The sequence below is a fragment of the Rissa tridactyla genome, chromosome 27 (assembly GCF_028500815.1).
Source record: "Rissa tridactyla isolate bRisTri1 chromosome 27, bRisTri1.patW.cur.20221130, whole genome shotgun sequence".
Classification (NCBI taxonomy): domain Eukaryota; kingdom Metazoa; phylum Chordata; class Aves; order Charadriiformes; family Laridae; genus Rissa; species Rissa tridactyla.
In genome coordinates, this window is record NC_071492.1 from 77,501 (window position 1) to 103,656 (window position 26,156).

Consider the following 26,156-nt stretch of genomic DNA (forward strand, 5'->3'; position numbering starts at 1 on the left):
CCTGGGCCCACGATCCCCCCCAGGGGTCGGATCATGACACCCTCCCCCAGGGGTCGGACCCTCGGAGCCCCTCCAGGGGAACTGATGCTGACTCCCCCCGGGGACCCTGCCCCAGGAGTGCCACCCCGGGAACCGGACTCAGGGACTTCCCCCGGGGGCGTTGGATCCTGCTCCCCCCGGGGACCACGGACCGGGACCCCCTCCAGGGGTCGGATCCTGCCTCCGCCTGGGACCCTGGCCCAGGACCCCTGCCAGCGGGCCTGATCCTGACCCCCCCCCCGGGCGACCGAGCCCTGGGACTCCCCGAGGGGTCGGATACTGACCCCCCCCCCCAAGGATCCCCCACGGGGGCCGCATCCTGACACCCCCCCGGGGACTCCCCCTCGGGGGACGGATCCTGACCCCCACCGCGGGGACCGAACCCTGGCACCCCCCATCGGGCCCCGCCCCCCCCCCCCCCGAACCCCCCCACCCCAGGGGTCGGATCCTGTCCCGCCGCCGCCCCCGGGGGCCCGATCCTGCCCCGTACCTCGCCCCGGGCCGCCCGTCCATGGCTGCCCGCCGCCGCCGCCCTCTGCGCGCCCGCACCCCACCGCGCCGAGCCCCCCTCCCCGACCACGCCCCCTCCCCGACCGAGCCCCCCCCCCCCCCCCCCCCCCCCTCCTTTCCCCCCCCCCCCCCTCCGCCGCCACTCCCCCCGGGCCGCCGGCCAAAGCCCCCTGCCCCGGCCACGCCCCCCACGCTGTGGCCCCACCCCCTGGCCCACGGCCAAAGCCCCCAGCCCGGGCCCCCAGGCCCCGCCCACCACCCGCCGGCCCCGCCCCATTGGCTTCGGGTCCCATGGGGTCCCAACCCCCCCGCCTAAGCCCCGCCCCCTCGGGCAGCCGGCCAGAGGCCCCGCCTCCATAAACCACGCCCCTTTGTCACCCCGCCAGACCCCGCCCCATCCCGTATCCTGCCGCCGTGGCCGCGCCGAGGCCACGCCCCTTCTCCGACGGCCACGCCCCTCCCTTCCGCCCCGCCCCTCACCCCTCCGCGCAAGCGTCTTGGCGCCTCGCCGCCCGCCGCGGCGCGGTGACCCGGAAGTGGAGCTGCGGAGGCGCCGTGACCCGGAAGCGGGACGTGCGGGCGGTGCGCGCAAGTGGAGACGCGGGACCGGAGCGGAGCCGCCATGTGAGGGGGGGGGGGGCAGGGAGGGCCGGGGCGAGGTGTGGAGGGTGGGACGGGATCGATGGAAGGAGGCTAGGCTGCGTCCCGTCCCGTTCCAGCTGCCTCGGCGCTGCCCCCGGGCCCCGGTTCGCCGCCCCCAAGACCCCGCTCGGAGGCTCCCGGGGCCCCCCCCGTTGTCTCCGGTGGTCCTCCGCCCTCGGTTCCTCGTTTCCGGGCGTCCTTCTTCCCCATCCCCGTGTCCTCTGTCAGCCCTAGTTCCCCATGTCAATGTCCCGTGCCCCCCTTGTTGCCCATCCCGGTGTCCCCTGCTATTCGTGGTGGCCCCGCTACTCCTAGATCCCTGTCCCCAGTGTGTCCTCGGCCACTCTCGTGTCCCCTGCCACCCCCTGTTCCCCATCCTGGCATCCTCTGCCACCTCCAGTGCCCCCTGCCACCCCCGGTTCCCCATCCCCATGTTCCCTGCCACCCCCTGTTCCCCATCCTCGCGTTCCCTGCCACCCCCACCCCGCCATTGCCCCACGCACCCCCAGCCCCACCATCCACAGCGTCCCCCCGTGCTGGTCCCCATCTCCCCTGCCCTGCGGCGTCCCCGTGATGTCCCCTGCTGGCCCTGCAGGAGCCTGCTGAACAAGCCCAAGAGCGAGATGACGCCGGAGGAGCTGCAGAAGCGGGAGGAGGAGGAGTTCAACACGGGGCCGCTCTCCGTGCTCACCCAGTCCGTCAAGAACAACACCCAGGTCCTCATCAACTGCCGCAACAACAAGAAGCTCCTGGGACGCGTGAAGGCCTTTGACAGGTCTGCACCTTTGTCCCCAGGGTGACCCCAAAGGCGTCCTTGATGTCCTGCGGGTTCACCCTGACGTGACCTGGGGCTTCCCAGTGTGCCTGAGGGTTCCCCGGTCCTGCTCTCTTTTATCCTTGGGGTTTATGATGTCCCCCTGGGTCACCCCAGGTCCCCCCATGGTCGCCCAGTGTCCACCTGGGTCACCCCAGGATCTCGCCAATGTCCTCCTGGATCACCCCGGGGTCCCCTCACAGTCTCAATGTCCCCCTGGGTCATTCCAGGATCCCTCATGGTCCCCAGTGTCCCCCTGAGTCCCCCCAGGGTCCCCCCCACAGTCCCCAGTCTCCTCCTGGGTCATTTCTGGGGTCCCCCCTCATGGTCTTCAATGTCCTTCTGGGTCACGCCAGGATCCCCCCACCGGTCCCCCCGTGTCCTCAAGGGTCACCCCAGGGTCACTCCAAGATCCCCGTGTGCCCCTGGGTCACCCCAGGGTCCCCCTGGATCACTCTGGGGTCCCCTCAGGGTTCCCCATGTCCCCCTGGGTCACTCCAGGGTCCCCCCCACAAACCCCTTATGTCCCCAAGGGTCCCCTCCCGTGGTCCCCAATCTTCCCTTGGGTCACACCAGGGTCTGCAAAAGGCTCTCTTGGACCTCTAAGGTGTCCCAGTGTCCCCCTGAGTCACCCCAAATTGTCCTCCGGGGTCTCCCTGAGTCACCCTTGTGTGCCCCATAGTCTCCCTGGTCCTGCTCATTCCCCTCAGGGTCCTCTGGGTTACCCCATGGTCCCCCAATGTCCCCATCGGTCACCCCAGGGCCCCCAAAGAGGTTACCAGGGTCTCCAATGTCCTGCAGGGTCCTCAAAGTCACTCCAGGGTCCCCCCACAATCCCCCATGTCCCCTTCCCCTCCCCCAACGATCCCCAGGGTCACTGCAGGGTTCCCCCATGGTCCCCCACGTTCTCCAGGGTTGCCCTGTGAGTTCCCCTGGTCCAGCTCGATCCCTTCAGGGCCCCTCAGATTTCCCCTGGTCTCACTCATGTCCCCTGCCCCGTGTCCTCTCGGGGGAGCCGCAGCCCCGCCTCCCCCGGCCTGGGGGCGGGGGGCAACCCCAAATGCGTCCCATGTCCGTCTCCCCCCAGGCACTGCAACATGGTGCTGGAGACATGTGAAGGAGATGTGGACGGAGGTGCCCAAGAGTGGGAAGGGGAAGAAGAAGTCCAAGCCAGTGAACAAGGACCGCTACATCTCCAAGATGTTCCTGCGCGGGGACTCCGTCATCGTCGTCCTGCGCAACCCCCTCATCGCCGGGAAGTAGGGGACACCCCCCCCCGCCCCGGGGTCCCCTGGGACCCCTTCTGCCCTTACAGCCTCCTGGGGGTGCCCAGCCGTGCTCCCTTGGCGTCGCCTGAGCCTCTGTATGCTGCCCTGGGGCTGGGGCCTCCCCAGGGGCTCCCTCCTTGTCCTGCCCTCCCCCCTACCCCAGGGGGTGTTTGGGGGGGGGGGGCCGAGCCCCCCTGGGGTGGGCAGAATTGGGCTTGTCATGTTGTCATGTGTGCCCCCTCCCCCCTGCCCCGGGCACTGTGCTCACCCCCCCACGGGCAATAAACCTGGTTTGTTACTACCTGGTGTCTCTGTGGTGCCCCCGCCCCGGGGCCCATCGAATCCACCCTGGGCTGATCGAACCCCCCCAGCATGATCTTCCCCCCCGGGGGTGTCGATCGAAACCCCCCCCCCAGCCTGATTCCACCCCCGCCCCGGGCTGTCAATCGAACCCTGCCAGCCCGTTCCCGCCCTGCGTCCATCGAATCCCCCCCAGAGCCATTAAACACCCTGGGGTCGATCGAACCCCCCCGGCCTGATCCCCCCTCGGCCGCATCCGCCCCCGCCGGGCCGATCGAATCGCTCCCAGGTCCACTGAACCCGCCCCGGGCTCGTCACCAGCTCCCGGCCGCTCTTTGTCCCGTCGCGGGAAAACGGGGAGGGGCTGGGCGGGGCGTGGGGGCGGGACTAACGCTGTCCCCGCCCCCTGCTGTATCCGGCCCCGTGGGCCATTGGTTCCGCGCAGGCCACGCCCCCCGTGGTTCCGCGCAGGCCACGCCCCCCGCGGCGGAGGCGTCCAATCAGAGGAGCGCTAAGGCGGGCTCCGCCTGCGTGCACAGGCCACGCCCCCCCGCCCGCGAAGCTCCTTCTTCGCGTGCCGGCTGCCGGGCGAGGTGCGAGCGCGGAATCGGCGGCCCCGCCCCCCCCGGGACCAGGACCGGGACCAGGACCGGGACCCCCCCCCGGGACCCCTCTCGGGCCTGGGACTCTCCCCCGGGAACGGCCCTCCCCCGGACCGGGACCACCGGGACTGAGCAGAACCCCAGGCCCGGTACCCGCCCCTCCTGAGAACCGCCCCCCGGGTCTGAGCTCCCCCCTGGGCCTGGGACCGGGACCCTCCCACGGGCCCGGGGCCCCCCCGAGACACCCCATGGATCCCGGGACGGCCCCCCACGGATCAGCGTCCGCCCCCCCCCCCCCCCCCACCATCCCCCGACTTCCCCAGGTCTGGGACACACACACCCCCGGGGCCGGGACCCCGCGGTACCCCCGGGTCTGGGACACCCTCCCCCCCCGGGCCAGGTCTGAGTTCCGCCCCCCCGGGGCCGTTTGACCCCGGCCGTTTCTCCCCCCGCAGATGCCCCCGAAGCCGCCCCGCAGGCACCGGTGAGGAAGGTCGGGAAGTGGCGGGGGGGGGGGGGGGGGGGGGGGCGGGGACGGACCGTCGTCCCGCCGCCTGTCACGGCCCCCCCACCCCCGCCGTGATACACCCCACACACCCCACCCCCCCCTTCCTCCGTGTGACCCCCTGGATGTCCCCACGCTGCATCGCCGTTGTCCCGCCCCCCCCCAGTACCGCCCCCGTGCCCCCCCCCCATGTTACCCAGTGTCACCCCCCCCACCCCCACCCCATGCCACCCCCACCCCAAAAGCTCCTTCACCCGGTATCTCCCCCCCCCATGTCACCCTCCGATGTGTTGTCGTCGCCCCTCCCCTGTCCCTGGTGTGCCCCCCCCCCCCATCCCCTCATGTGTTCCCCCCGCGCTGAGCCCCCCTCCCCGGTGTGTCCCCCCAGTGTCCTCCCCCCTACACCCCCCCGGGGCCACCCAGTGTCCCCTCATGTGTCCCTCCCGGTTACACCCCCACCCCCCCCGTGTTTCCCCCCCCCCGTGTCCCTCCATGTCACCCCCCCCCCCCGGTGTCCCCCCATGTTCCCCCGCCTACACCCCTCGCCCCCCACAGCCGCCCCCACCGGGACTGGCGCTCGCTGCTGCCCAACCTGGCCCAGATGGTGCCCTGGCCCGACAGCGGGGGGGCACCTCGCACCGAGGTACGGGGGGGGGCACCCTGGGGGAGGGGACATGGGGGGGGGTGCTGGGGGAAAGGGGGGGGGGGGGCGCATCCTGCGTGTTGAGGGGGGGGGGTCTCGGAGGGGGCTGGGTGCCGGGGGGGGTGTCAGGAGGGGGAGACGGGGGGGCTGGGGAGGTGCTGGGGCGGGTGGCTGCACACACACCCCCCCCCCGGACTCCCCCCCCCGCAGATTGAGGTGCTGGACAACGTCCTGGGGTACATCCTTTACCTGCAGAGGAGCATCAGCATCGCCCGGGGGGGGGGCAGGTAATGGGGACACACACAGCCCCCCCCCTCGCCCCCCTCGGAACTCCCCCCCACAGCTGGGGGAAAACCCCCCCCTCAGTGCCATGCAACTCCCTCCCCCCCCCGCCTCCTCCCCACAGGCCACCCTGGGGACAGGGACACTGTGGAGGGGGGACCCGGCGCCGGGGATGCACAGAGGTAGGTGACATGGCGGGGGGGGGCGATGGGGGGGCACCCCTAGGCGCTGAGACCCCCCCCCCCTCCCCCCAGGCAGCAGCTGGTGCCCTATGAGGAGGAGGAGGAGGAGGAGGAGGTGGAGGACGGCAAGGACCCCTGGCTTTGCACGCTGGACCTCAGCAGGGGGGGTTCCCCTGTCCCCCCCTCCGCAGCGGGGGGGGCTGCTGGGGCTCAGCCCCTCCCTGCTGGCCTCGCCCCCCCCCCCCAGGGTCCCCCAGCAACGTGCTACGAGGTGGTTTGGGGGGGCCGGGGCAAGGGGAGGTGACCTTGTGTGTGTGTGTGTGTGTGTCCGCTCAGTGTCACCATCTCCCCCCCCCCGCCCCCCCCCAGACCTCTTCGCAGACGTCTATCTGAGCCCGCAGGTGGGGACTGTCACCCCCCCCCGGTGTCACCCCCAGGGGACACAACTGTCCCCGCAGGCCCTGGCAGCGGCACCACAGGTGGCAGGGGCCGATGGCATCCTTGTGACCCCCGGGGTGGCCATGGGGACGGGGGGGGCACAGCAGGGACAGCGTGGCTCCCCCCGCCACCCCAAGAAGAAATGCGTGAATGGGTTCATCATGTTCTGCTGCCTCAACCGGAAAGCCTACATGAGGTGGGGACTCCAGGGACAGCGGGGGGGGACACGGGGACCCCAGGGGCACGGGGACACTGGGGACATGGGGACCTCAGTGAGGGTGGGGACTATGGGGAGACAGGGACCACAGGGGGGGGATGTGGGGACCCCGGGGGGGACATGGGCACCTGGGGGGGAGGTGGGCACCCCAGGGAGGTTGGGGACATGGGGACAACAGGGAGGTTGGGGACATGGGGACCGCAGGGGGGACATGGGGACCCCAGGGAGGCTGGGGACATGGGGACCCCGGGGAGGGACATGAGGTCCTGGGGACCTGAAGGAGGATGGGGGCTGTGAGGAGATTGGGACCCCAGGGGGGACATGGGGACCCTGGAGGGGACATGGGGATCTGGGGAGGAGCTGGGGCCCGAGGGAGGATGGGGACATGGGGACCGCCGGGAGGACACAGGGACCTGGGGACCCCAGGGGGATGGGGACACAGGGATGTGGGAACCTCAAGAGGATGGGGACCCTGGCGGGGGGGGGACCTGGGGGGACACGAGGACCCGGGGGATGACATGAGGAGGGGGACCTGGGTGGTCCCAGGGAGGATGGGGACCTGGGGACAGCGGGGAGGACAGGGACTGTGGGGACATCGGGATCCCAGGGAGGATGGGGATCATGGAGGCATGGGGACACCGGGGAGAACACGGGGACCCCGGGGATGACGTGAGGGGGGGGCCCTGGGGACATGGGGGGTGGGTGGGGGTGGTCGTGAGGGGCTGTGGACCTGAAGGACAACGGGGGACTATGGGGAGATGGGGGAACATTGGGACCGGGGGGGGGACTTGGGGATCCCAGGGATGATGGGAACATTGGGACCTCGGGAGGAGGGGACACGGGGACCCCGAGGACAAAACAGGGGCCCCAGGAGGACACTGGGGACAATGCGTGGGCCCGGGGGAGGATGGGGACAGCTGGGGGGGGGGGGGGGACGGGTCACGAGCTTTGTGAGAGGAGGAGGGAGCAAAGGAGGGGATGCCCTGGGGTGGTGACACCGCCGGTGACGGTGCCAGTGCCCACCCGGGTCTGGCCTCCACGGTGGTGACGCGGGAGCTGGCCCAGCTCTGGCGCAGCCTCAGCCCCACCGAGCGCCGCCCGTACCGGTACGTACCGGGACGTACCGGGACGTACTGGGCACCCGGACGCTTGGGTCCCTCTCCGTCCCTCCATCCCCCCCGCCCGGGGCGGTGGGGTCCCCCGCAGCGTCCCCCTCTGTCCCCTGCAGCCAGCGGGCCCGGCAGTTCAGCCGCCAGCACGACCGGGTGGTGCGGCTGGTCGGGGACAAGGACGGGGACGGTGACACCGACCCCCCCGCGCCCCTCCAGCTGCTGCTGGCCGCCCACGCCGGCACGCTGGGGGGGGGGCCCTCTGTCCCCCTGATGTCCCCAGCCCTGTCTCTCCCTACCCGCGTTGGTGTCCCCAGCCCTGTCCTCGTTCCCAGCCCTTCTCTGTCCCTGTTCGCGTCCCTCTCCCCGTCCTTGTCCCTGCCCTTGTCCCCATCCCCACCCTGGCCCCGTTCCTGGTGGTTTTAACCCCAAAACTATTTATTCGCCGGGGGGAGGCTGGTCCTGCCCTGGAGGGGACGGGGACACCCTGGGGACGCTTGGGGACCCCCCCGTGACAGTGGCCGTCACCGAGTTGGCCGATAAAATCCCTTCTGTTTCTGGCGCCTCCTGTCCCCGTATCCCCCCCCGCCTGTGTGTGTGTGTGTCCCCTGGTGTCCCCAAACAGGGCGACAGCTTCATTGAAGCCTTTTATTGGCAGGGGCTGGGGGGGGGGGGGGCGGGGGGGGGGCGTCCGGCCCCCCCCCCTCAGTTCTTCTTGGGCATGGAGGCCTGGGCCAGCGCCCACAGCGAGTAGCAGGTGCCTGCGGGGATGGGGGGGGGGGCGGTCAGGGACACCCTGCCCTCCCCAGGGACCCAGGCAGCCGGGACCCACCCCCCCCCACAAGGGACCCAGGTATCCAGGACCCCCTCCCCCAGGGACCCAGGCGTCCGGGACCCCCCCCCCCCCAAGGGACGCAGGCAGCTGGGTCCCCCCCCCTCATCCTACAAGGGACCCAGGCATCCAGGACCCCCCCCCTCCCCAGGGACCCAGGCGTCTGCGACCCCCCCCCCCCAACAAGGCACCCAAGCATCCGGGACGACCCCCCCCAAGGGACCCAGGCATCCAGGACCGCCCCCCCCTCCCCAGGGACCCAGGCGTCCGGGACCCCCCCCCCAAGGGACCCGAGCATCCGGGACCCCCCCCCCAGGGACCCAGGCATCCAGGACCCAGCCCCCTCCCCAGGGACTCAGGCGTCCGGGACCCCCCCTTCACCCCCTCCGAAAGGGACTCAGGCGTCCGGGCTCTCGCTCCTCCTTAGCCACCCCCCCCTCCCCGCCCCCCCCAGGGCACCCAGGCGTCCGGGCGGACATTCCTCCCTGCCCCGGCTAAAAATAGAACCCAACCGTGTCCCCCCCCCGCCCCCGGGGCTGCCCCCCCCCCCGCCGTACCCACGGAGCAGATGAGGGTGGTGAGGCGGTAAAGGGCCGAGTCCATGGCCCCCCCCCTTGAGATGCACCGGGAGCCCGTTGTCCTCCTTGGGGGGGGGGGGGGGGGGGGGGGGGAGGCGACAAGGGACATCAGGGGGTCGCCACCCCCTGTCCCGCCAGGGGACCCAGGCGTCCGGGCCCCCTCCTTGCCCCCCCCCCCCCCAAAAGGGACGGCAGGCGTCCGGGCCCCCCCCCCCTCACCTGGAAGAGCTTCTGGTGCTCAGGGACGCGGTTGTGGAGGCGCCGGGGGGGGGGCGGCGGGACCCAGCGACCGCAGCAGCCCCAGGGGGGCGGCCTTGGGGGAGGGGGGGGTGGTGGTGTGTGTGTGGGGGGGGGTGTCCGGACTCCCCCCCCCCCCCCGCCCCGGGACGGCCCCCCGGTCACCTTCACCCCCCCCATAAATCTCCGCTCTGGAGGGAGCTCCCCATAACCCCCCCCCCCGCGTCGCCCCTATAGCTGCCCCATAGGACCGCCCCATGTCCGTCCCCCCCCCCGCCATAGAGCCCCTCCGTGACCCCTTCACAGGGCTCTTCCCATGACACCCCCCCCCCAAAGATTCCTCCCAGGGACACCCCCCCCCCCACCTGTCGTCCCCCCCCGGACGCCCCCCGTTTCCCCCCCCCCGCGTTGTCCCCCCCCTCAATACGGGTCCTCAGCTCATCGTGGCGCCCCCCCCCTCGGTACCCGCAGGACCCTCATGCTCAGCCCGGCCTGGATCGTCCTCTGCCACCGCAAAGGGCACCGCGGGGGGGGGACAGACGGACGGACACCGCGGGGGGGGGTGGCACCCAGCCCGGTCACGTGTCCAGGGTGCCACCGCCCCCGCGTCCTGGCCACGAGCGCCCCGGGTCCCCTCCGTCCCCATCCCTGTGACCCCCGTCCCCCCCCCAGTGTCCCCACGGGCCTGTAACTGCCCTGTCCTCGTCCCCATGGGCCTGTGACACATCCCCCCCCCAATCCTGTGACCCCCCCCCCCCGTCCCCATCGTGTCCCCATCAACCTGGAACCGCTCCGTGTCCCTGTGACTCCTGGTGTCCCCGCTGTCCCCCTTGTCCCTGTCCCCATGGCCCTGTGAGCCCCCGGTCCCCAACCCCGTGTCCCCATGACCCTGTGACACCCCCCCCCCCTCGTCCCCATCCCTGGGTCCTCATGACCCAGTGACTCCTGATGTCCCCTGTGTCCCCATGGCCCTGTGACACCCCCCCCCATTTCCATGTCCCCGTGCCCCGTGACCCCCATGTCCCTGTCCCCGTGGCCCTGTGACATCCCCCCCCCCACTGTCCTCATCCCAATGTCCCTTCACCCCATGACTCCACCATCCCCCACATCCCTGTGACAATTCCCCCCCACCCCCCCCCACCCCCGGTGACCTTGGTGTCCCCATGTCCCCATCCAGCCCCATGGCCAGTCCTGGTCCCCATGGGGATGGGGCGGCGGGGGGGGGCACACCAGGCAATGGAAGAGGGGACAGTGGTGACACAAGTCCTTGGGGACCCCCCCAGAACCGGGGGTCGAGGAACCAGGTCCCAGTGGGGCAGGAGGGGGCTGGGGGGAGGCACCAGATCCTGGGGGGCAATTAGGGGTTGGGAGGGGTGGGGGGGGGACGGGGAATATTGGGGGAGGGCAATGGGGGTCTGGGGGGGGGGCACTGGGGTCTGGGGAGGCACTGAGGGGGGTCCCAATGCTTGGAGGGGGTGCCCTTGTTGTGTGTCCCCCCCCCCCCGCCAGCAGCAGCACCGGGCTCTTGGCAAAGAGCTTTATTGAGGCACAACCCCCCCGACACCCGCCCCCCCCCCCCCGACACCAAATAAATATACAATAAAAAGCAACCAGCATTAAAAAGGGCAATTTGAAGGCGGGGGGGGGGGCGCGAAAGGGGGGGGCAGAATGGGGGGAGAGGGGCCCGGGGGAGGGGGGGGAGGGGGGGGTGGGGGGGCCCGGACTATCACATAGTGATAAGGTGGCGGTGATGAGCCCCCGGGGGGGGCAATGGGGGCAGGAGGGGGGGCATCACGGCTGTACAAATATACAAGGTGGGGGGGCCCCGGTGGGGTTTGGGGGGGCCCCAGCCTGGGGTAGTGTTGGGGTGGGGGGGGGCTTCAGGCTGGAACTGCCCCTGGGGGGGGTGTAGTGCCCCCGGGGGACGGGGGGAAGAGCCCCCCTGGGGGGGGTACATGGAGGGGAGCGGTAAGGCCCATAATTACCCCCAGGGGGTATGTAGTGCCCCCCCCACGGGGCAGAGTGCTCCCATGGGTGCCCCCAGGGGGGTGTAGTGCCCCCCCCAGGGGGTAGATTGAGCCAGTAACTGCCCCGGGGTGGGGCAGAGCCCTTAACTACCCCTGGGGGTATGGCGAGCCCCCCCTCCCCCAGGGACGAGACTTGGGGCGGGCGGGGGGGGGCACATAGAGGCTTTAACTGCCCCTGGGGTGTATATAGAGCCCATAAGTGCCCCCGGGGGGGGGCGGTAAATAGAGTCCATAAGTGTCCCTGGGAGGGTACAGAGCCCACAGCTGCCCCCAGGGGAGGTATATAGGGCCCATAAGTACCCCCCGGGGGGTATTTAGGGCCCATAAGTATGCCCAGAGGGTTACACAGAGCCCGTAACTGCCTCGGGGGGGTATATGGAGCCCGTAATTGCCCCCAGAGGGGTACACAGACCCCAAAACCGCCTCGGGGGGGACAGACAGGGCCCATAGGTGCCCCATGGACCCCCCCAGCGGGGCTGCCCGGAGCAGCCGGCGGCGCCAGGAGGGCGCAGCCGAGGTTGCCCTGGGGCGTCACGAGCTGCACGGAGCTGCCGGGCTCAGCTCCCCGGGTGGGGAAGGCGACAAAGGGCCACCCCCGCCACCGACACGTGTGTGTGTGTGCGCGTGTGTCGTGTCCCCCCCACCCCCAGCCCCGGCGTCACACGAAGACCTTGGCGAGGGCATCGGCGCCGGCGCTGGCGCTGAGGGCCCGGCTGGGGTGGAAGGCGACGGCGTGGACGGCTTCCTCGTGCTTCTTGCGGTGCGCCGTCAGCTCCTGCACGCACGTCTTGTGGGCCAGGTGCCAGAGGCGCAGCGAGCAGTCGTGACCTGCCAGGGGACGGGGAGGGGGACGGGACGAGGGACGACACACACTCACGTCCCCTGGGTCACCCTGGGGTGGTGACGGAGGGGAGGGGACAGGGCCGCCGTGACAGAGGGGAGGGGGGACACGGGGTGGCAGGAGCGCTGAGCCCCATCGCAAAGGAGCGGCAGGAAGGTGGTGGAGGTGGGGAGAGGGGACGGGGTTGGGGACATGGCTGTGGATGGGGACGGCGACAGGGACACTTACTGCCGGACATGAGGAAGACGCCGTTGGGGTCGACGGCCAGGCAGGTGACAGCGTCCAAATGGGCCACCATGGAGTGCACGACTTTACCTGGCGGTGGGGGAAAGGGGGGGTGGCAGCGGCGACGGGGATGTCCCCCGCCCCCTCCCCCCAGCCTCGTTAAGGGCTAACGAAGCTCCCCTGCCCCCCAACCTGTCCGGTTGTCGAGGAAGCGGATGCCGCGGTCGTCGCTGGCGGTGATGGTGAGGGGCTGCGAGGGGTGGCTCACCACCTGGTTGACCTGGCTGCCACCTGCATGGGGACACTGGGATCAGGCCCCCCGCGGGCGGTGACAAGAGGGACTCGGAGGGGGGACACTCACGGCGGCTCACTCACCGCCACCCGGCCGAGCCTCGAGCACCAGGACAGGTCGAGCCGCCTCCACGTCGTAGAGCACCGCAGCACCCGTTCGGAAAGCGGCCACGGCGTGGCCAGGCTGGGTGGCCGAGAAGGTGACGGAGGTGGGGACGCCATGCTCTGCAGGGAGGGGGACACAGGGAAGGTGACAGGGGGGTGGCGGGGACGTCCCCGAGGCCAGGAGGACGCCCCCCCCCGCCGGCTCACCGCTCTGGGCGTTGTAGGTGCTGAGGCAGGCGCCCTCCTCGCACCGGGGGTCCCAGATGCGGACGGTGCCGTCAGCGGAGCAGGAGGCCAGGCGGTCACCGGCGGGGTTGAAGGCCAGGCCCCAGATGGCATCGCTGTGACCCTCCAGGACGCCGCTGAGCACCCCGGGGTCTGGGGACACCAGGAAAGGTCACCTTGGGGTGGTGACAGAGCAGCTGGGGGGGTGGCATGACAGCAGGGTGGAGACACTGCGGTGATGCCACGGAGGTGACGCCGCGGGGCTGGGGACCAGCGGGTGCAGATGTCACCTGTGTCACCCCCGTCCCCATGTCCCTCTGCACTGGGAAGGGGAAGGGACACCCACCATAGCCGTTGTAGGGATCCATGTCAAGGTCGGGCAGGCGCCAGCGGTGGATGCGGGCGTCCACGCCGGCGCTGCAGCACAGGGCGCTGTCACGGCCCATGGCAACGGCAAGCACAGGACCCCTGCGGGGACGGGGACGAGGTGACAGGGGTGTCCCCAGAGCCATCTGTTCCCCCCAGGCTGGTCCACCTGAGTCCCCTGAGACCAGCGCCCTGAGACCCTGTCCCTCACCTGTGCCCGCGGAAAGCGTACACCGGCTCCACGTCCAGCGCCGCGTTCCTGGGAAAGGGACACGAGGGGGGGGGCGTGACAACTGTGCCAAGAGAACGTCCCTGTCCCTGCCACCCCTCTGTCACCACCCCAAGACCCACTTTTTGGGGGCGACAGGCTTCTGGAGGTTCCAGAGCTTGAGGGTGCCGTCCTCGGAGGCGGTGATGAGGGCAGCCTCGGCGGGGTGAAAGGCCAGACCGCGCACGGCATCGTAGTGGCTGCGCAGGGTGAACTTGGGGCTCCATGTCTTCTTCAGGGCGTCCCGGCCCTCTGGGAGCTGCAGGGACATGGGGGGATAGTGGCAGGTGACAGTGGCCAAGGGGTGGTGGCACCCCACAGCCCCAGCTGGGGCTCGTGGCAGGCAGCTGTCGGTGCCTGGAGGGCAGGGAGACGATGCGGGGGGAACAGAGGGACATGATGGGGTCCAGGGGGGACGTTCATGGCGAGCTGGGGACATGATGGGGACAGCGGAGCCCAGGGAATGCTCAGGGCAGGTTTGGGGACACCACGGGGACGGCGGAGCCCAGGGGACGCTCAGGGCAGGTTTGGGGACACCACGGGGACAGCGGAGCCCAGGGGACGCTCAGGGCAGGTTTGGGGACACCACGGGGACGGCGGAGCCCAGGGGACGCTCAGGGCAGGTTTGGGGACACCGTGGGGACATGGGGAGGGTGACTCACATCACAGCTGAGCTCGTTGTCATTGGTGACGGTCAGGTCGGCCAGGTCCCCCAGGCTGACAGCGCCACCACCGATGCTGTCCATGATGAAGACGTCGGAAGAGATGCCCAGAGACCCTGCGGAGGGGAGTGGCTGGGGGTGGCCCTGGGGACAGTGACCCCCCGCCCCCCCCCCAGGTGACACAGAGACCCCCAGGACTGTACCTTCGTGAGGCCGCGGCGGCCCCGCGGTGGCGGGTTTCGGTGGGAGCCCATCCACGTCCCGCAGGTCGGCCAGCATCCCCCGCAGCCGGCCCCGGTGGCTCTCTGCAGGGACACGGGGGTCAGGAGGTCTGGCGCCAAAATTGGGGGGAGGGGGGGGAGCAAGGAGGGTCCCCCAAATCCACCGCAACCCCCCCGGGCCCTGCTCACCGAGCTCCACGCCCTCCCCGGCCCGCCGGCCGGCCCCGTTCTCCCCGGAGCCCAGGAAGTCGAACTCGTTGAGGGCGTCCTCCGAGTCGTCGTCATCATCCTCATCCTCCACCTCGGGCAGGAGGGGTTTGGGGCTGAGCTGAGGAGGGGGGACAGGGGGGGTCATGGCCTGTTCTGGGGGGGACCCCCAAAACCACCCGGAGAGAAGACGGTAGAAATGAGGCGCGAGGGCAGCTCGCTGCAGCCACCGGGTTTGCGGGAACCCCCCGGGGTTTGGGCAACCCCCAGGTTTGGGGGACCCCCCCCTTCTGGTTCAAGGGATGTCCAGGCTTGGGATGACCTCAGGTTTGGGGGACCCCCACCAAGGTTTGAGGGACCCCTCAAGGTTTGCAAGATGCTACATTTAGGGGATCGCCCCCAGGTTCGGGAGACACCCCCAGGGTTTGGAGGGTGCCCGGTTTTGGGGACCCCCCCCCCCCCAGGTTTGAGGGACGCCAGATTTAAGGGACCTCCCTGAGGTATGGGGGATGCCAAGGTTTAGGGGATCCCCCAGGTTTTGGGGCACCCCGGGTTTGGGAACCCCCCCTTGGGTTTGAGGGACCCTTCAGACTTAGGGGACGCGCTCCAGGTCTAGAGGAAATCCAGGTTTGGGGGACGCTCTCAGGTCCGGGGGATGCCACGTTTAAGGGCTCACCCCGGGTTTAGGGGATGTCAAAGTTTAGGGGATCTCCAGGCTTGAGGGAACCTCAGTTTTAGGGGAAAATTCCCCCCCGCCCCCCCCCCCCAAGATTCGGGGGGAGCTGCTTGCCTTGACTCGCTGCTTCTTGTGCTGGGGCTGGGCGTGGGGGGGGAGGCTCTCGGTGTCCTCGTCCTCGTCGCTGTCCTCATCCTCAGGCGGGAAGGGGACCTGATCCAGGCCCCCCCGGCCCCCCCGCTCCTCCGTCTCCTTCCCAGCATTCCTGAGGGTGGGAAGCACTGCGTTGGAGATTGGGGGGGGAGGGGGGCAGCTAACCCCCAAAGCACCCAAAAAACCTCCCCCCCCTCCTAAATCGGGTAGCAATGGATTTATAGGTGGGTGGTGGTATTCAGAGGGTACGTCCAGAGACTGGTGACCAGTGGTGTCCCTCAGGGGTCCCTCCTGGGATCAGCGCCGTTCAGCATCTTCATCAATGAATTTGTGGACAACACCAAGCCGTGTGGCGCGGTGACACGCCGGAGGGAGGGGATGCCATCCAGAGGGACCCGGAGAGGTGGGACCACGCCAGCCTCGTGAAGTTCAACCAGGCCAAGCGGGTCAGGGCAACCCCCAAGCACAAATCCAGGCTGGGAGGAGAACGGCTGGAGAGCAGCCCTGAGGAGAAGGACTTGGGGGTGTTGGTGGGTGAGAAGCTCCACACGAGCCGACAACGTGCGCTGGCAGCCCAGAAAGCCCCCTCCATCCCGGGCTGCATCCCCAGCAGCGTGGGCAGCAGGGCGAGGGGGGGGATTCCGCCCCTCTGCTCCGCTCTGTGAGACCCCCCCGCAGTGCTGCCTCCAGCGCTGGGGCACCAACAGCAGAAGGACACGGAGCTGTGGGAGCGGGGCCGGAGGAGGCCCTGGAGATGCTGGGAGGGCTGGAGCCCCTCTGCTGTGGGGACAGGCTGAGAGAGCTGGGGGGGTTCAGCCTGGAGAAGAGAAGGCTCCGGGGAGACCTCGGAGCCCCTTCCAGTCCCTAAAGGGGCTCCAGGAAAGCTGGGGAGGGACTCTGGAGCAGGGAGGGGAGCCATGGACGAGGGGGAATGGCTTCGAACTGAAAGAGGGGAGATTTGGGCGAGAGATCAGGAGGAAATGCCTTCCTGTGAGGGTGGTGAGCCCCTGGCCCAGGTTGCCCAGAGAAGCTGTGGCTGCCCCATCCCTGGAGGGGTTCAAGGCCAGGTTGGACGGGGCTTGGAGCAACCTGGGCTGGTGGGAGGTGTCCCTGCCCAGGGCAGGGGGTGGCACTGGGTGGTCCCTCAGGTCCCCTCCCACCCGAACCGCCCCAGCACCGCAGCTCTCACCTCTGGATCTGCTCCTCGATGCGCCGCACCAGCAGGGATTCTGTGGGCGGGGGGCTGCTGGGGGCTGGGGGGGGCCGGGGGACCGCGGCCCAGCAGGGAGCGGACGCGGCGCGACCGCATGTCCAGGATGGTGTCACTGTACCCCACCTCCTCCAGGTACCTGGGGGGATGGACACAGGGAATGGGGGTGCTCAGGGCACCCCAAAACCACCCCCCTTCCCCGGGCCCCTCACTCACTGCCGCAGCAGCTGCCGGCCCTCTTTCCAGGCCAGTGGGCCACCCTCCAGCGATGTCACCTCCGCGGGGCCGTTGGACACTGCGAGAGGACACACTGGGGGGGGTCAGGCACCCCAAAACCCCCCCGTGTCACCCCTCTCCCCAGAGACGGGGACACTCACCTGGCTCCGTCCCCTCTGGTTTCTTCTCCCCTGGTGTCAGCTCGGTGCCAAATTTCAGCTTGTGGTACTTGGACCTGGAGGGAGCGGGACACACATGGATGACAGTGGCCCCAAAGTGAGGGGGGCTGGTGGCCCCCTGACACCAGGAGGGGACGGTGACCCCCAAAACAAACGGGGGGGGGGGGGGGGGAAACGCTGAGTTTTGGGATGTCACCCACCTCTCCTGTTTGAGGGCGTATTCCAGCATCTTGATGCGCCGTACCAGGTCCGTCTTGAGGTTCTCCTGCCCCTTGCGTTCACCCTGCAGAAAGGCCACCTGCGCCTGCGGGGACACGGTGACAGAGGACCCCCGGGCCACCACCACCCCCTCCCCGGACACAAAAGCCGGGGAACAAGTGTGGGGGCTGCAGGGGGGACATCGTTTTTGGGTGGGATGGAGGGTGGGTGACACCAGGACAAGTGGGACAGGAGGTGGCAGCAGGGCCAGCCTGGGGTGTGACACGGATGGCCCCAGAGCTCGGTGCCAGCCCTCTAAGGGACATTGGTGACGGCCCCAGGAGTGACCGGTGGCTCCAGGAGCAGCACCACTACTCCCAGGCTCTGTGATGGCCCTGGGAATGACACTGGTGGCCCTGGAGCTCAGTGCCAGTCCTGGGACAGACACTGGTGGTCCCAGGAGGGACACTGGTGGCCCCAGAGCTCAATGCCAGTCCTGGGACAGACACTGGTGGCCCCAGAGCTTGGTGCTAGTCTTGGGAGGGATGGTGGTGGCCCCAGGAGCAGGGACCAGGGGCTTGGTGACAGCGTGGCAGGGGGGGCAGGGGGGGGATGTCCCCAGAAGCAGGGAGGGGTAACACATCCCGGTGCTCCGGGATGCTCCCCATCCCCGTTATTTGGTCCGGGCATCCCCAATACCAGGGCGGGGGGGGGTCCCCAATACCAGGGTGCGTGGGGGGGGGGGCCGTGACATTGGGGTGCAGGGGCTCCCCAGTACGGAGGCGCAGGAGGGGGGGGTTCCCCATACTGGGGTGGGGGGTCCCTCATCCCAGGGGGAGACTCCCCAGTCCCGAGGTACAGGGTGTTCCCCAATACCGGGGGTTGGGGGGCTCCCTCCTACAGGGGGCGGAGGGTCTCCAATACCAAGGCATGGGGGAGCCGCAACACCGGATTGTGGGGGGACCCCAATATCGGGGCTTGGGGGGGGGGGGGTGTGTCCTGATCCAAGGGCTGGGAGATCCCCAATCCTGGGGGTCCCCGGTACCAGGGCTGGGGGCTCCTGATACTGGGGGATCCCCAATACTGGGGATGTGGGGTCCTGGGGCTGGGGGTCCCCAAAACCAGGGCTGAGGGGTCCCCAGTACCGGGGGGGTCCCCAATATGGGGGCCGGCAGGTCCCGGCATGAAAGGGTCCCCAATACCGGAGGATCCCCAATATCGGGGCCGGGGGATCTCAAATACCGGGGTTTCCCCAATACTGAGGCCCCGGGGCCGGGGGTCCCCAATCCCGGGGGGGGTCTCCAATCCCGGGGCCGGGGGTCCACGGTTCCAGCTCCCCGCCCCCGCCCCGGTGCCGCCGGTGCCCGCCCCCCGCTCCCGCCGCCCGGCGGCCATTTCCTCCCAAGATGGCGGCGGCGGCGGCGGCCCCGGTAACCCCCGGCGGGGCCCGGCGGGGCGGGAGGGAGTCGAGGGGGATCCCGGAGGCGGCGCCGGTACCTGGAGCTCGGCCCGCTCCGCCTCCCAGCGCCCCTTCTCGGCCTCGAAGCGCGCCCACTCGTGCTGGATGAAGTGCAGGATGCCGGGCAGGCTCAGCCCGCCGCGGCCCGCCGGCTCGGGGCCGGGACCGGGGCCGGGGCCAGGGCCGGGGGGGGGGCCCGGCGGGGGGCGGCTGGGCCCGCGCCGCCGCCGCCGCCCGCTCCGCCGCCATCACGGCTGCCACAAAGGGAGCCGCGGGGTGGCCGCCGCCGCCGCTTCCTGCCAGAAAGGGAGCCGGAAGCGGCGGGGCGGGGCCGGGCCGCCGTTGCCGCGGCAACAGCGCCCGCGGGCGGGACGGGGGGGGCACGGGGGGGGTCGGAGGTGTGGGGGCTATAGGGGACGGGGCTATAGGGGATGGGGGTATAGGGGCTATAGGGGCTATAGGGGTTGGGGCTATAGGGGATGGGGGTATAGGGGCTATAGGGGTTGGGGCTATAGGGGTTGGGGCTATAGGGGACGGGGGTATAGGGGAGGGGGGTATAGGGGCTATAGGGGTTGGGGCTATAGGGGATGGGGGTATAGGAGTTATAGGGGCTATAGGGGTTGGGGCTATAGGGGATGGGGCTATAGGGGCTATAGGGGACGGGGCTATAGGGGACGGGGTATAGGGGCTATAGGGGCTATAGGGGACGGGGCTATAGGGGAGGGGACTATAGGGGCTATAGGGGTTGGGGCTATAGGGGATGGGGGTATAGGAGTTATAGGGGCTATAGGGGTTGGGGCTATAGGGGACGGGGCTATAGGGGCTATAGGGGACGGGGCTATAGGGGACGGAGTATAGGGGCTATAGGGGCTATAGGGGATGGGGCTATAGGGGAGGGGGGTATAGGGGCTATAGGGGACGGGGCTATAGGGGATGGGGGTATAGGAGTTATAGGGGCTATAGGGGTTGGGGCTATAGGGGACGGGGCTATAGGGGCTATAGGGGATGGGGGTATAGGAGTTATAGGGGCTATAGGGGACGGGGCTATAGGGGCTGGGGAGGACATGGGGGCTATAGGAGAAGGGGCCTACAGGGAATAGGGAGGGACGAGCTATAGATGAGGGGTGGTAGGAGGGGATGGGGAGGCTATTTGGGATGGGGCCTATAGGACACGGGGGGCTACAGGGGGCTATGGGGCATGGTGGATCTATAGGGGATCAGGGCAACGGGGGGCTATAGGAGATGGGAGCTATAGGTGACAGAGGGCAATAGTGGGCTATGGGGGACAGGCCTTAGAGGACAGGGTTATGGGGGGACTATAGGGGACAGGGGGCATAGGGGAGAGAGGTATAGGGAATGGGGGATGGAGGGGAAGGGGTACAGGGCACCACGGGGAGGCTATAGGGTACGGGGTGGGCTGTAGGGAATGGGGCTATGGGGGCTATAGGGCAGGCTGGCATGGTTTGCTAAGGGAGGTATAGGGGATGGGGGGCGTTATGGGGGACTTGGCAAGGGCACGTATGGGGGCTATAGGGGTGTATAATGGGTGGGGGTGCAGAGGGGGTGTGGGGAAGCATGGGGACATATGGGGTGTGCATGAGTGGAGTTGGGGGAACGTATGGAAGTGTACAAAGGTACGGGGGGGGTATGGAAGGCTATAGGGGTGTATGGGGACGGGCGCAGGGCGGGCGTGGGGTGCGTGGGGGTGCCCAGGGTGTACATACGGGTGCAGGAGGTGGCGGGGGGGGGAGTATATGGGGATGTATAGGAGTCCACAGGGTGATATACAGGTGTACAGGAGGGCTGCAGAGGGGTGTCTGTGGGGGTGCAGAGGGGCACGTACGGGCTCTCCGGTCCGTATGGAGATCTATAGGGGACTGTACCAGGGCGTACCAGGGCACACAGTGTAAAGCAGTGCGTGGGGTGTTGTATAGGGGCACACGAGGTATAGGAGCAGGTAGGGGTGCCCGGGGTGCATAGGGCTGTCTATAGGTGTGTACAGGGTGGGTAGAGATGTCTATAGGGGTGAGCAGTCAGGGCAGGGGGAGCGTGTAGGAGCGTATAGGGCTGTATACGCAGGTATATAGGGGTATATACACAGGTATGTAGGGGTGCATAGGCACGGGCGCAATGCCGTGTGTATATAGGTGCGCGTATGCGTGCACAGGTGTGGGTGTAGGTCTGCGTACGCGCATCTATATGCACGGGTGCCTATATCCGGGCGCACCTACGGGCCCTGTACGTCTATAGGTGCCCGTCCCATTTATAGGCATGGCACCTATAAGTGCCCACAGCGACATACCCAGCGGCACCTGCAACCCACGTATATATAGGGGCTGCCCCTAAAGGGGCATAAAGCCCATATAGGGGCTGCCCCTAAAGATGGGGAGAGGCATAGCCCCCCCCATCGCGTTGCTATAGCAACCGGGGACGGCGTTGCCATGGCAACACATCCCCCATGGCTCCAGGCTCAGCTTGTGGGGGGGGGGGGATGCTCTTATTGGGGGGGGGTTCATTAATGGGTCTCCCCATTAATGAGTCCCCTCGTTAATCAGTCCCTTTGTTAACACATCACCTCATTAACGAGCCCCCCTCATTAATGCCTCTTTCCCCCACCACAGTGCCGCCGCCGAGCCCCTGCTGAGACCGCCCCGCTCACCACACGTGTGGCAGCACTGGTAGGATCCAGCCGGGGCCGGAGGTGGGGGGGGGAAAGGGAGGGGTTCATTAATTAATTAGCGAGGGAGACTAATGAGGAGGGCTCCCCCCAAGCCCCAGCATGCGGGTGACGCCGTGCCAGGCTGCCTTGGCAGGGGCCATCAGCCTCAACCTCCTCCTCCTCTTCTGCGCCTGGCGGGGGCCAGGGAGGTCACCCCCCTCCTGCCGCCCCCCCCGTGGCGTCCCTGGTGTCACCGTCCTCCTCCGGGACTTCGAGGACTTTGACAACGACCTGGCGGGGACGGCGCGGTCCTTCGCCTCCTTGCCTGTCCCGGTGCTGGTGGCTGCTGAAGCGGCACCGTACCCACCGGTGCCGTTACCGGCGGGGGTCCGGCTGCTGCCGCTGCGCCCCGTGGCTGACCGGCCCCCACCGCTGGCACACCCCGAGCTCCACGTCCGCACCCGCCACGTGGCCCTGGTCCCCGATGGCACCCGTGCGGTCCCCAGGCTGCTGGAGCGCATGCGGGACACGCTGGAGCGAGGGCCCGGTGACACCCGGTTGGTGGCAGCGCCGGTGGGGTCGGTGCCGCTGCGGTGCCTGGAGCTGCAGTTGGAGCCGCGGGTCTGGACGGCGCGATACGGCACCGGCGCCCCGGGGGTCTGCCGGGCGGTGGAGGGCACGGCCGTGCTGCTGCTCCGCACCCGCGACCTCTTCGCTCTCCCCTTCCCCTTAGCACGGCCGGTGCCCACCGCCATCTTCGTCCAGGCGGTGTTGCGGGGCTGGGGGCTGCGGGTGGTGCCGGCAGCCTTCCCAGCGTCCCGCCGGCCCCCCGTCTCCCCCCACAACCACTGGAAAGCCGAAAACCTGGCAGAAAGCCGGCGGCGCCGGTTGATGCGGGATCTGGGCATCAAGCGGGAGGTGCTGGCAGACGGGCGGGAGCGCTGGTACGGCTGCGGCAAGGAGACGGCACGGTGTTTCGGCACTGTGCACGCCCGGACTCCCCAGTACCTGCTGGCTGGGCGCTGGACCCCCCCGTGCTGCCTCCGGGCCCTACGGGAAACCGCCCGGCACGTGGTTGGGGCACTGGAGGCCGCCGGGGTGCGGTACTGGTTAGAGGGGGGATCGTTACTGGGAGCCGCCCGCCTTGGGGACATCATCCCCTGGGACTACGACGTGGATTTGGGAATCTACCAGGAAGACGTGGGGAAATGCCGGTGGCTGGCGGCGGCGGCGGCAGGGGAGCCGGTGGAGGACGCTGAGGGTTTCCTGTGGGAGAAGGCGGCAGAGGGAGACTTTTACCGCGTCCACTACAGCCGGAGCAACCGGTTACATGTGGACCTGTGGCCCTTCTACCCCCGCGGGGGGGTGATGACCAAGGACACGTGGCTGGGGCACCCCCAGGACGTGGAGTTTCCCGAAAGCTTCCTCCAGCCCCGGGTGCCGATGGCCTTCGCCGGCTTCACCGCCATGGCGCCCAACAACGCCCGCGCCTTCCTCGAGCTGAAGTTCGGGCCAGGAGCCATCGAGAACCCTGAGTACCCCAACCCTGACGTCAAGCGCTTGGGGCAGGACTGAGGGGGGCACCCTGTAGAGTGTCCCCCCCCTTCCACCGTTGACAATAAACCCTCCAGTGACGCCTGTGGGGCTTCTTTGTGCCAAAGCCCGCGGTGACACACACGGGGATCCCTGGCGTCCCTGTGCTATCCTGTGGGGGGGGCTCTGGGCATCCCCTGGCCAGCCCCAGGATCCCCACTTCGCCCCAGGTGTCCCCCGTCCACCTTGGCAGTCCCTCGCTTGAGGGTCCCCAGGAGTCCCCCATCCATCCTTGGGGGTCCCTCTGTTACCCTGCCTGTCCTCGGACACTTTGGGGGTACCCTGAGCCACCCCCAGGCTCCCCAAGAGTCCCCCCATCCATCCTGTGGGCCCCACGCCATCCTGGGGGAGGGGGTCCCTCCAGGCCACCCCTAGCCCCGCGGTCCCCACTTAACCCCAACGGTCTCCCATCCACCCTGGGGGTCCCCCCAGCCAGCCCCAGACCCCCCAGAGGGCTCCCATCCACCCTGGGGGTCCCCCCAGCCCCCCCAGAGGGGTCCTCGATCCACCCTGGGGGTCCCTGGGCCACCCTCAGTGCCCCCAGGAGTCCCCAGTGTACTCCAGAAGTTCCCCATCCATCCATCCATCCACCCATCCATCCTGGGGTCCCCCCCAGCCCACTCCTGGGGGTCCCTCTGCCACTCTACCTGTCCCAAGCCACCCCGGGGTACCCCCAGTGGTCCCTGGCCACCCCCGAAATCCCCTGGGCCATCCCAAGGGTCCCTCGTCCACCCCCTTGCGGGGACAGGGCCACAGACAGAGGAGCGGGAGGGGGCTGGGGGGCACGCTGACGCCCGGCCCCACGCTGGCCCAGCCGAGCCCCCCACCCCCGGCGCAGCAAAGTCAGGGGGAATGGGACACGGCTTGTGCCCCCCCCCCGCCGCCTTTGTGCTGAAGCGGAGGCAGGTCTTCCTCCCCCGACCAGCGTGGGGGCCGCGGCACATCACAGCCACGTTTATTCACAACGCCACGACAGGGGACACGGAGGTGGGAGACACACATGACACCAAGAGCCCCGTGTCACCCCCCCGGGGTGTCCAACGAGGAGGAGGAGGGAGAGGAGGAAGGCTGGGGGCAGGGGGGGGGGTTTGGTCCCAGCTCACTCCAGCGACTGCAGCATCAGGAGCTGCTTGAGCACCTTGGTCTGGCTCGTCTCCCGGATCTCTCCGGCCAGGAACATCTCGTCCACCACCGTGTAGACCTGCAACCGGGCCCCAGCGGCATGAGGGCGGGTGGCCCCAAACCCCCGGGAGCCCCGCCTGGGGTGGGGGGGCTCCCCCCCAGTACCCACCCCCTGGGGCAGGAGGGGACTCCCTGGACCCTCTTTCCTCACCTTGTAGAAGTTGAAGACCAAGTCGAGCTCGCAGACGTTGTGGAAATACTCATTGAGGACCTGGGGGGGGCAGGACGGGCAGGATGCAGCCGGGCGATAACGAGGGGATGTTCGTTAGGGCAGCCGCAGTAATTAAAAGCCAGGGGAGCAGGGGCCTGGGGGGGGTGGCGGCAGGGGGGGGTATTGCCTCACCTCCACGAAGTTGTGGATGGCTTCGAGGTAAGCCAGGTTGTTGTCGGTGACGTCCACGCAGATGCAGAAGTAAAGCCCCGCGTAGCGCCGGTAGATGATCTTGAAGTTGCGGAACTGGGAAGCGGGGGGGGGGGAAACATATAAAAAGGGGAACTGGGAGGAGCGGGGAGGGGGGGGGAAACATATAAAATGGGGGAACTGGGAGGAGCGGGAGAAGCGGGACGCAGCCCAGCAGGGCCAGAAACCCGCAGCGCTCAGGCTCGAGGCTGATCCTGGTGCTCCAGACTCACCTCCCGGTCAGGAGGGGGAAAAAAAAAAAAAAAAAAAAAAAAAAAAAAGCAGGGGGGGCGGTGTGTAGATTTGGGGCGCAACTGGAGCGTTTTGGGGCCATTACCTCCACAAAATTGGTGTGTTTGGCATCGCGGACGGTGACGACAGCGTGGACCTCCTCGATAAGCTTCTGCTTCTCGTCGTCGTCGAACTGCATGTACCACTTGGCCAGGCGGGTCTTTCCCGCCCGGTTCTGGATCAGGATGAAGCGGATCTGTGCCGGGGGGGGGGTGGGGGTGCAAAATGGGGGGTTAGGGGGGGGCAGAGCAGAGGATCCCTCCTCCCCTTCCCCTTTTTTGAGAGTATTTTGTGCCCCCCCCCCCCCCGAGTGTCTCTGTATAGGGACCCTATAAAGCGTCCGTCCCCCGCCCCAGCTGCTCTACGCCATGGGGCACACCACTGCCCCGCTCTGCCCCCCAGGGCCTCCCCTGTAGGGTCGCTATAACGGGGCACACGATGCCTCGTCCCATCGGGCGCCACAACAGCCCTTCCCTATAGGGACACTAAAGGACGGTGCCCTATAGGAGCCCCTCCGGGCCACCCTGCCCCATGTGGGGGGCTCTAGTACCCCCGCCAAGGCCTTTCCTATAGGGGCAATGGGGGGGGGGGGCCAGGGCGGGGCTTCAGTACCGCCCCCAAGCCAATCCCTATAGGGACACTATAAGGCGGTGTCCCATAGGAGCCCCCCCAAGCCGTCCTGCCCCCTGGGGACCCCCAGTACCCCCCCCCCCCCAGCCCTTCCTTATAGGGACACTGTAACGGGATGCCCTACAGGAGCCCCCCCCAAAGCTGCTCTGCCCCGGGGGGGGCTCCAGGTGCCCCCCCCAAGCCCTTCCCTATAGGGACACTAAAACGGGATGCCCCATAGGAGCCCCCCCACCCCCCCTATGCCACTCCGCCCGCGGGACGCCGCAAACCCCCCTTCCCCCACGGCCTTCTCTCCCCGCCAGACCCCGTCGGAGGAGCCCCCAGCCCCTTGCCCGCAGGCCTCGGGCGAGCCGCCCCGTCTCCTCACCATGGCTGTCCCGTTCCCCCCCTCACGGCGGCGCTGCTTCGTCCCGCCCCGTCCCACCGGATATACGCTCCGGCCGCGGTGCACGCCGGGACACGTAGTTCCGGAGGGCGTGAGCCGCCCTGTTCAGATCGAACTACAATTCCCAGCGGTCTTCGCGCGCGCGCGGGGCATGCCGGGATATACACCCCCTTCCCCACCTCTCCGGGCGGCGCATGCGCCTTCCCGCCCCGCACGCCCCCCCTCCCGCCCCCGTGCGCGCGGGAGGAGGCGGAGGCGGAGGGAGGGGGAGGAGGAGGAGGAGGAGGAG

The 26,156-nt window shown here is 69.1% G+C and overlaps 5 protein-coding genes and 1 long non-coding RNA gene across 6 annotated transcripts in view; 2 read left to right on the plus strand and 4 right to left on the minus strand.

Annotated features, from left to right (window-relative positions):
* Positions 1–599, minus strand: part of LOC128901734 (hypoxia-inducible factor 3-alpha-like) — an 8,638-nt gene extending 8,039 nt beyond the window's left edge. The window contains 1 exon segment of the mRNA XM_054183886.1: positions 530–599. Within this exon segment, the coding sequence (XP_054039861.1) occupies positions 530–552 (23 nt within the window). The 5' untranslated portion in view covers positions 553–599.
* A 429-nt stretch (positions 600–1,028) lies between these two features.
* Positions 1,029–3,574, plus strand: SNRPD2 (small nuclear ribonucleoprotein D2 polypeptide). Its single transcript, XM_054183917.1, is given in 4 exon segments — positions 1,029–1,173; positions 1,787–1,966; positions 3,093–3,114; positions 3,116–3,574. Coding segments are annotated over 4 exon segments (357 nt in total). The 5' UTR covers positions 1,029–1,171; the 3' UTR covers positions 3,269–3,574.
* Positions 3,575–8,173: 4,599 nt separating this feature from the next.
* Positions 8,174–9,787, minus strand: LOC128901735 (uncharacterized). Its single transcript, XR_008463517.1, has 4 exons — positions 9,664–9,787; positions 9,181–9,274; positions 8,941–9,026; positions 8,174–8,312 (listed from the first exon to the last, which is right to left on the minus strand). It is a non-coding gene; the product is annotated as an uncharacterized LOC128901735 (long non-coding RNA).
* A 1,132-nt stretch (positions 9,788–10,919) lies between these two features.
* STRN4 (striatin 4) lies at positions 10,920–18,909 on the minus strand. The gene is given in 18 exon segments (XM_054183694.1): positions 10,920–12,053; positions 12,295–12,381; positions 12,484–12,582; positions 12,667–12,807; positions 12,895–13,065; positions 13,259–13,380; positions 13,490–13,537; positions 13,630–13,805; positions 14,209–14,324; positions 14,412–14,513; positions 14,619–14,757; positions 15,427–15,577; positions 16,655–16,738; positions 16,740–16,814; positions 16,892–16,970; positions 17,053–17,126; positions 17,271–17,374; positions 18,766–18,909. Coding segments are annotated over 17 exon segments (1,863 nt in total). The 5' UTR covers positions 17,300–17,374; positions 18,766–18,909; the 3' UTR covers positions 10,920–11,883.
* A 2,370-nt stretch (positions 18,910–21,279) lies between these two features.
* On the plus strand, positions 21,280–23,018 carry FKRP (fukutin related protein). Its single transcript, XM_054183695.1, has one exon. It carries the CDS (start codon positions 21,507–21,509, stop codon positions 22,959–22,961), a length of 1,455 nt encoding a protein of 484 aa, XP_054039670.1. The 5' UTR covers positions 21,280–21,506; the 3' UTR covers positions 22,962–23,018.
* Positions 23,019–23,888: 870 nt separating this feature from the next.
* Positions 23,889–25,915, minus strand: AP2S1 (adaptor related protein complex 2 subunit sigma 1). The gene is made up of 5 exons (XM_054183696.1): positions 25,850–25,915; positions 24,899–25,048; positions 24,505–24,618; positions 24,313–24,372; positions 23,889–24,180 (listed from the first exon to the last, which is right to left on the minus strand). Exons 1-5 carry the CDS (start codon positions 25,850–25,852, stop codon positions 24,079–24,081), a joined length of 429 nt encoding a protein of 142 aa, XP_054039671.1. The 5' UTR covers positions 25,853–25,915; the 3' UTR covers positions 23,889–24,078.
* Positions 25,916–26,156: the final 241 nt, after the last annotated feature.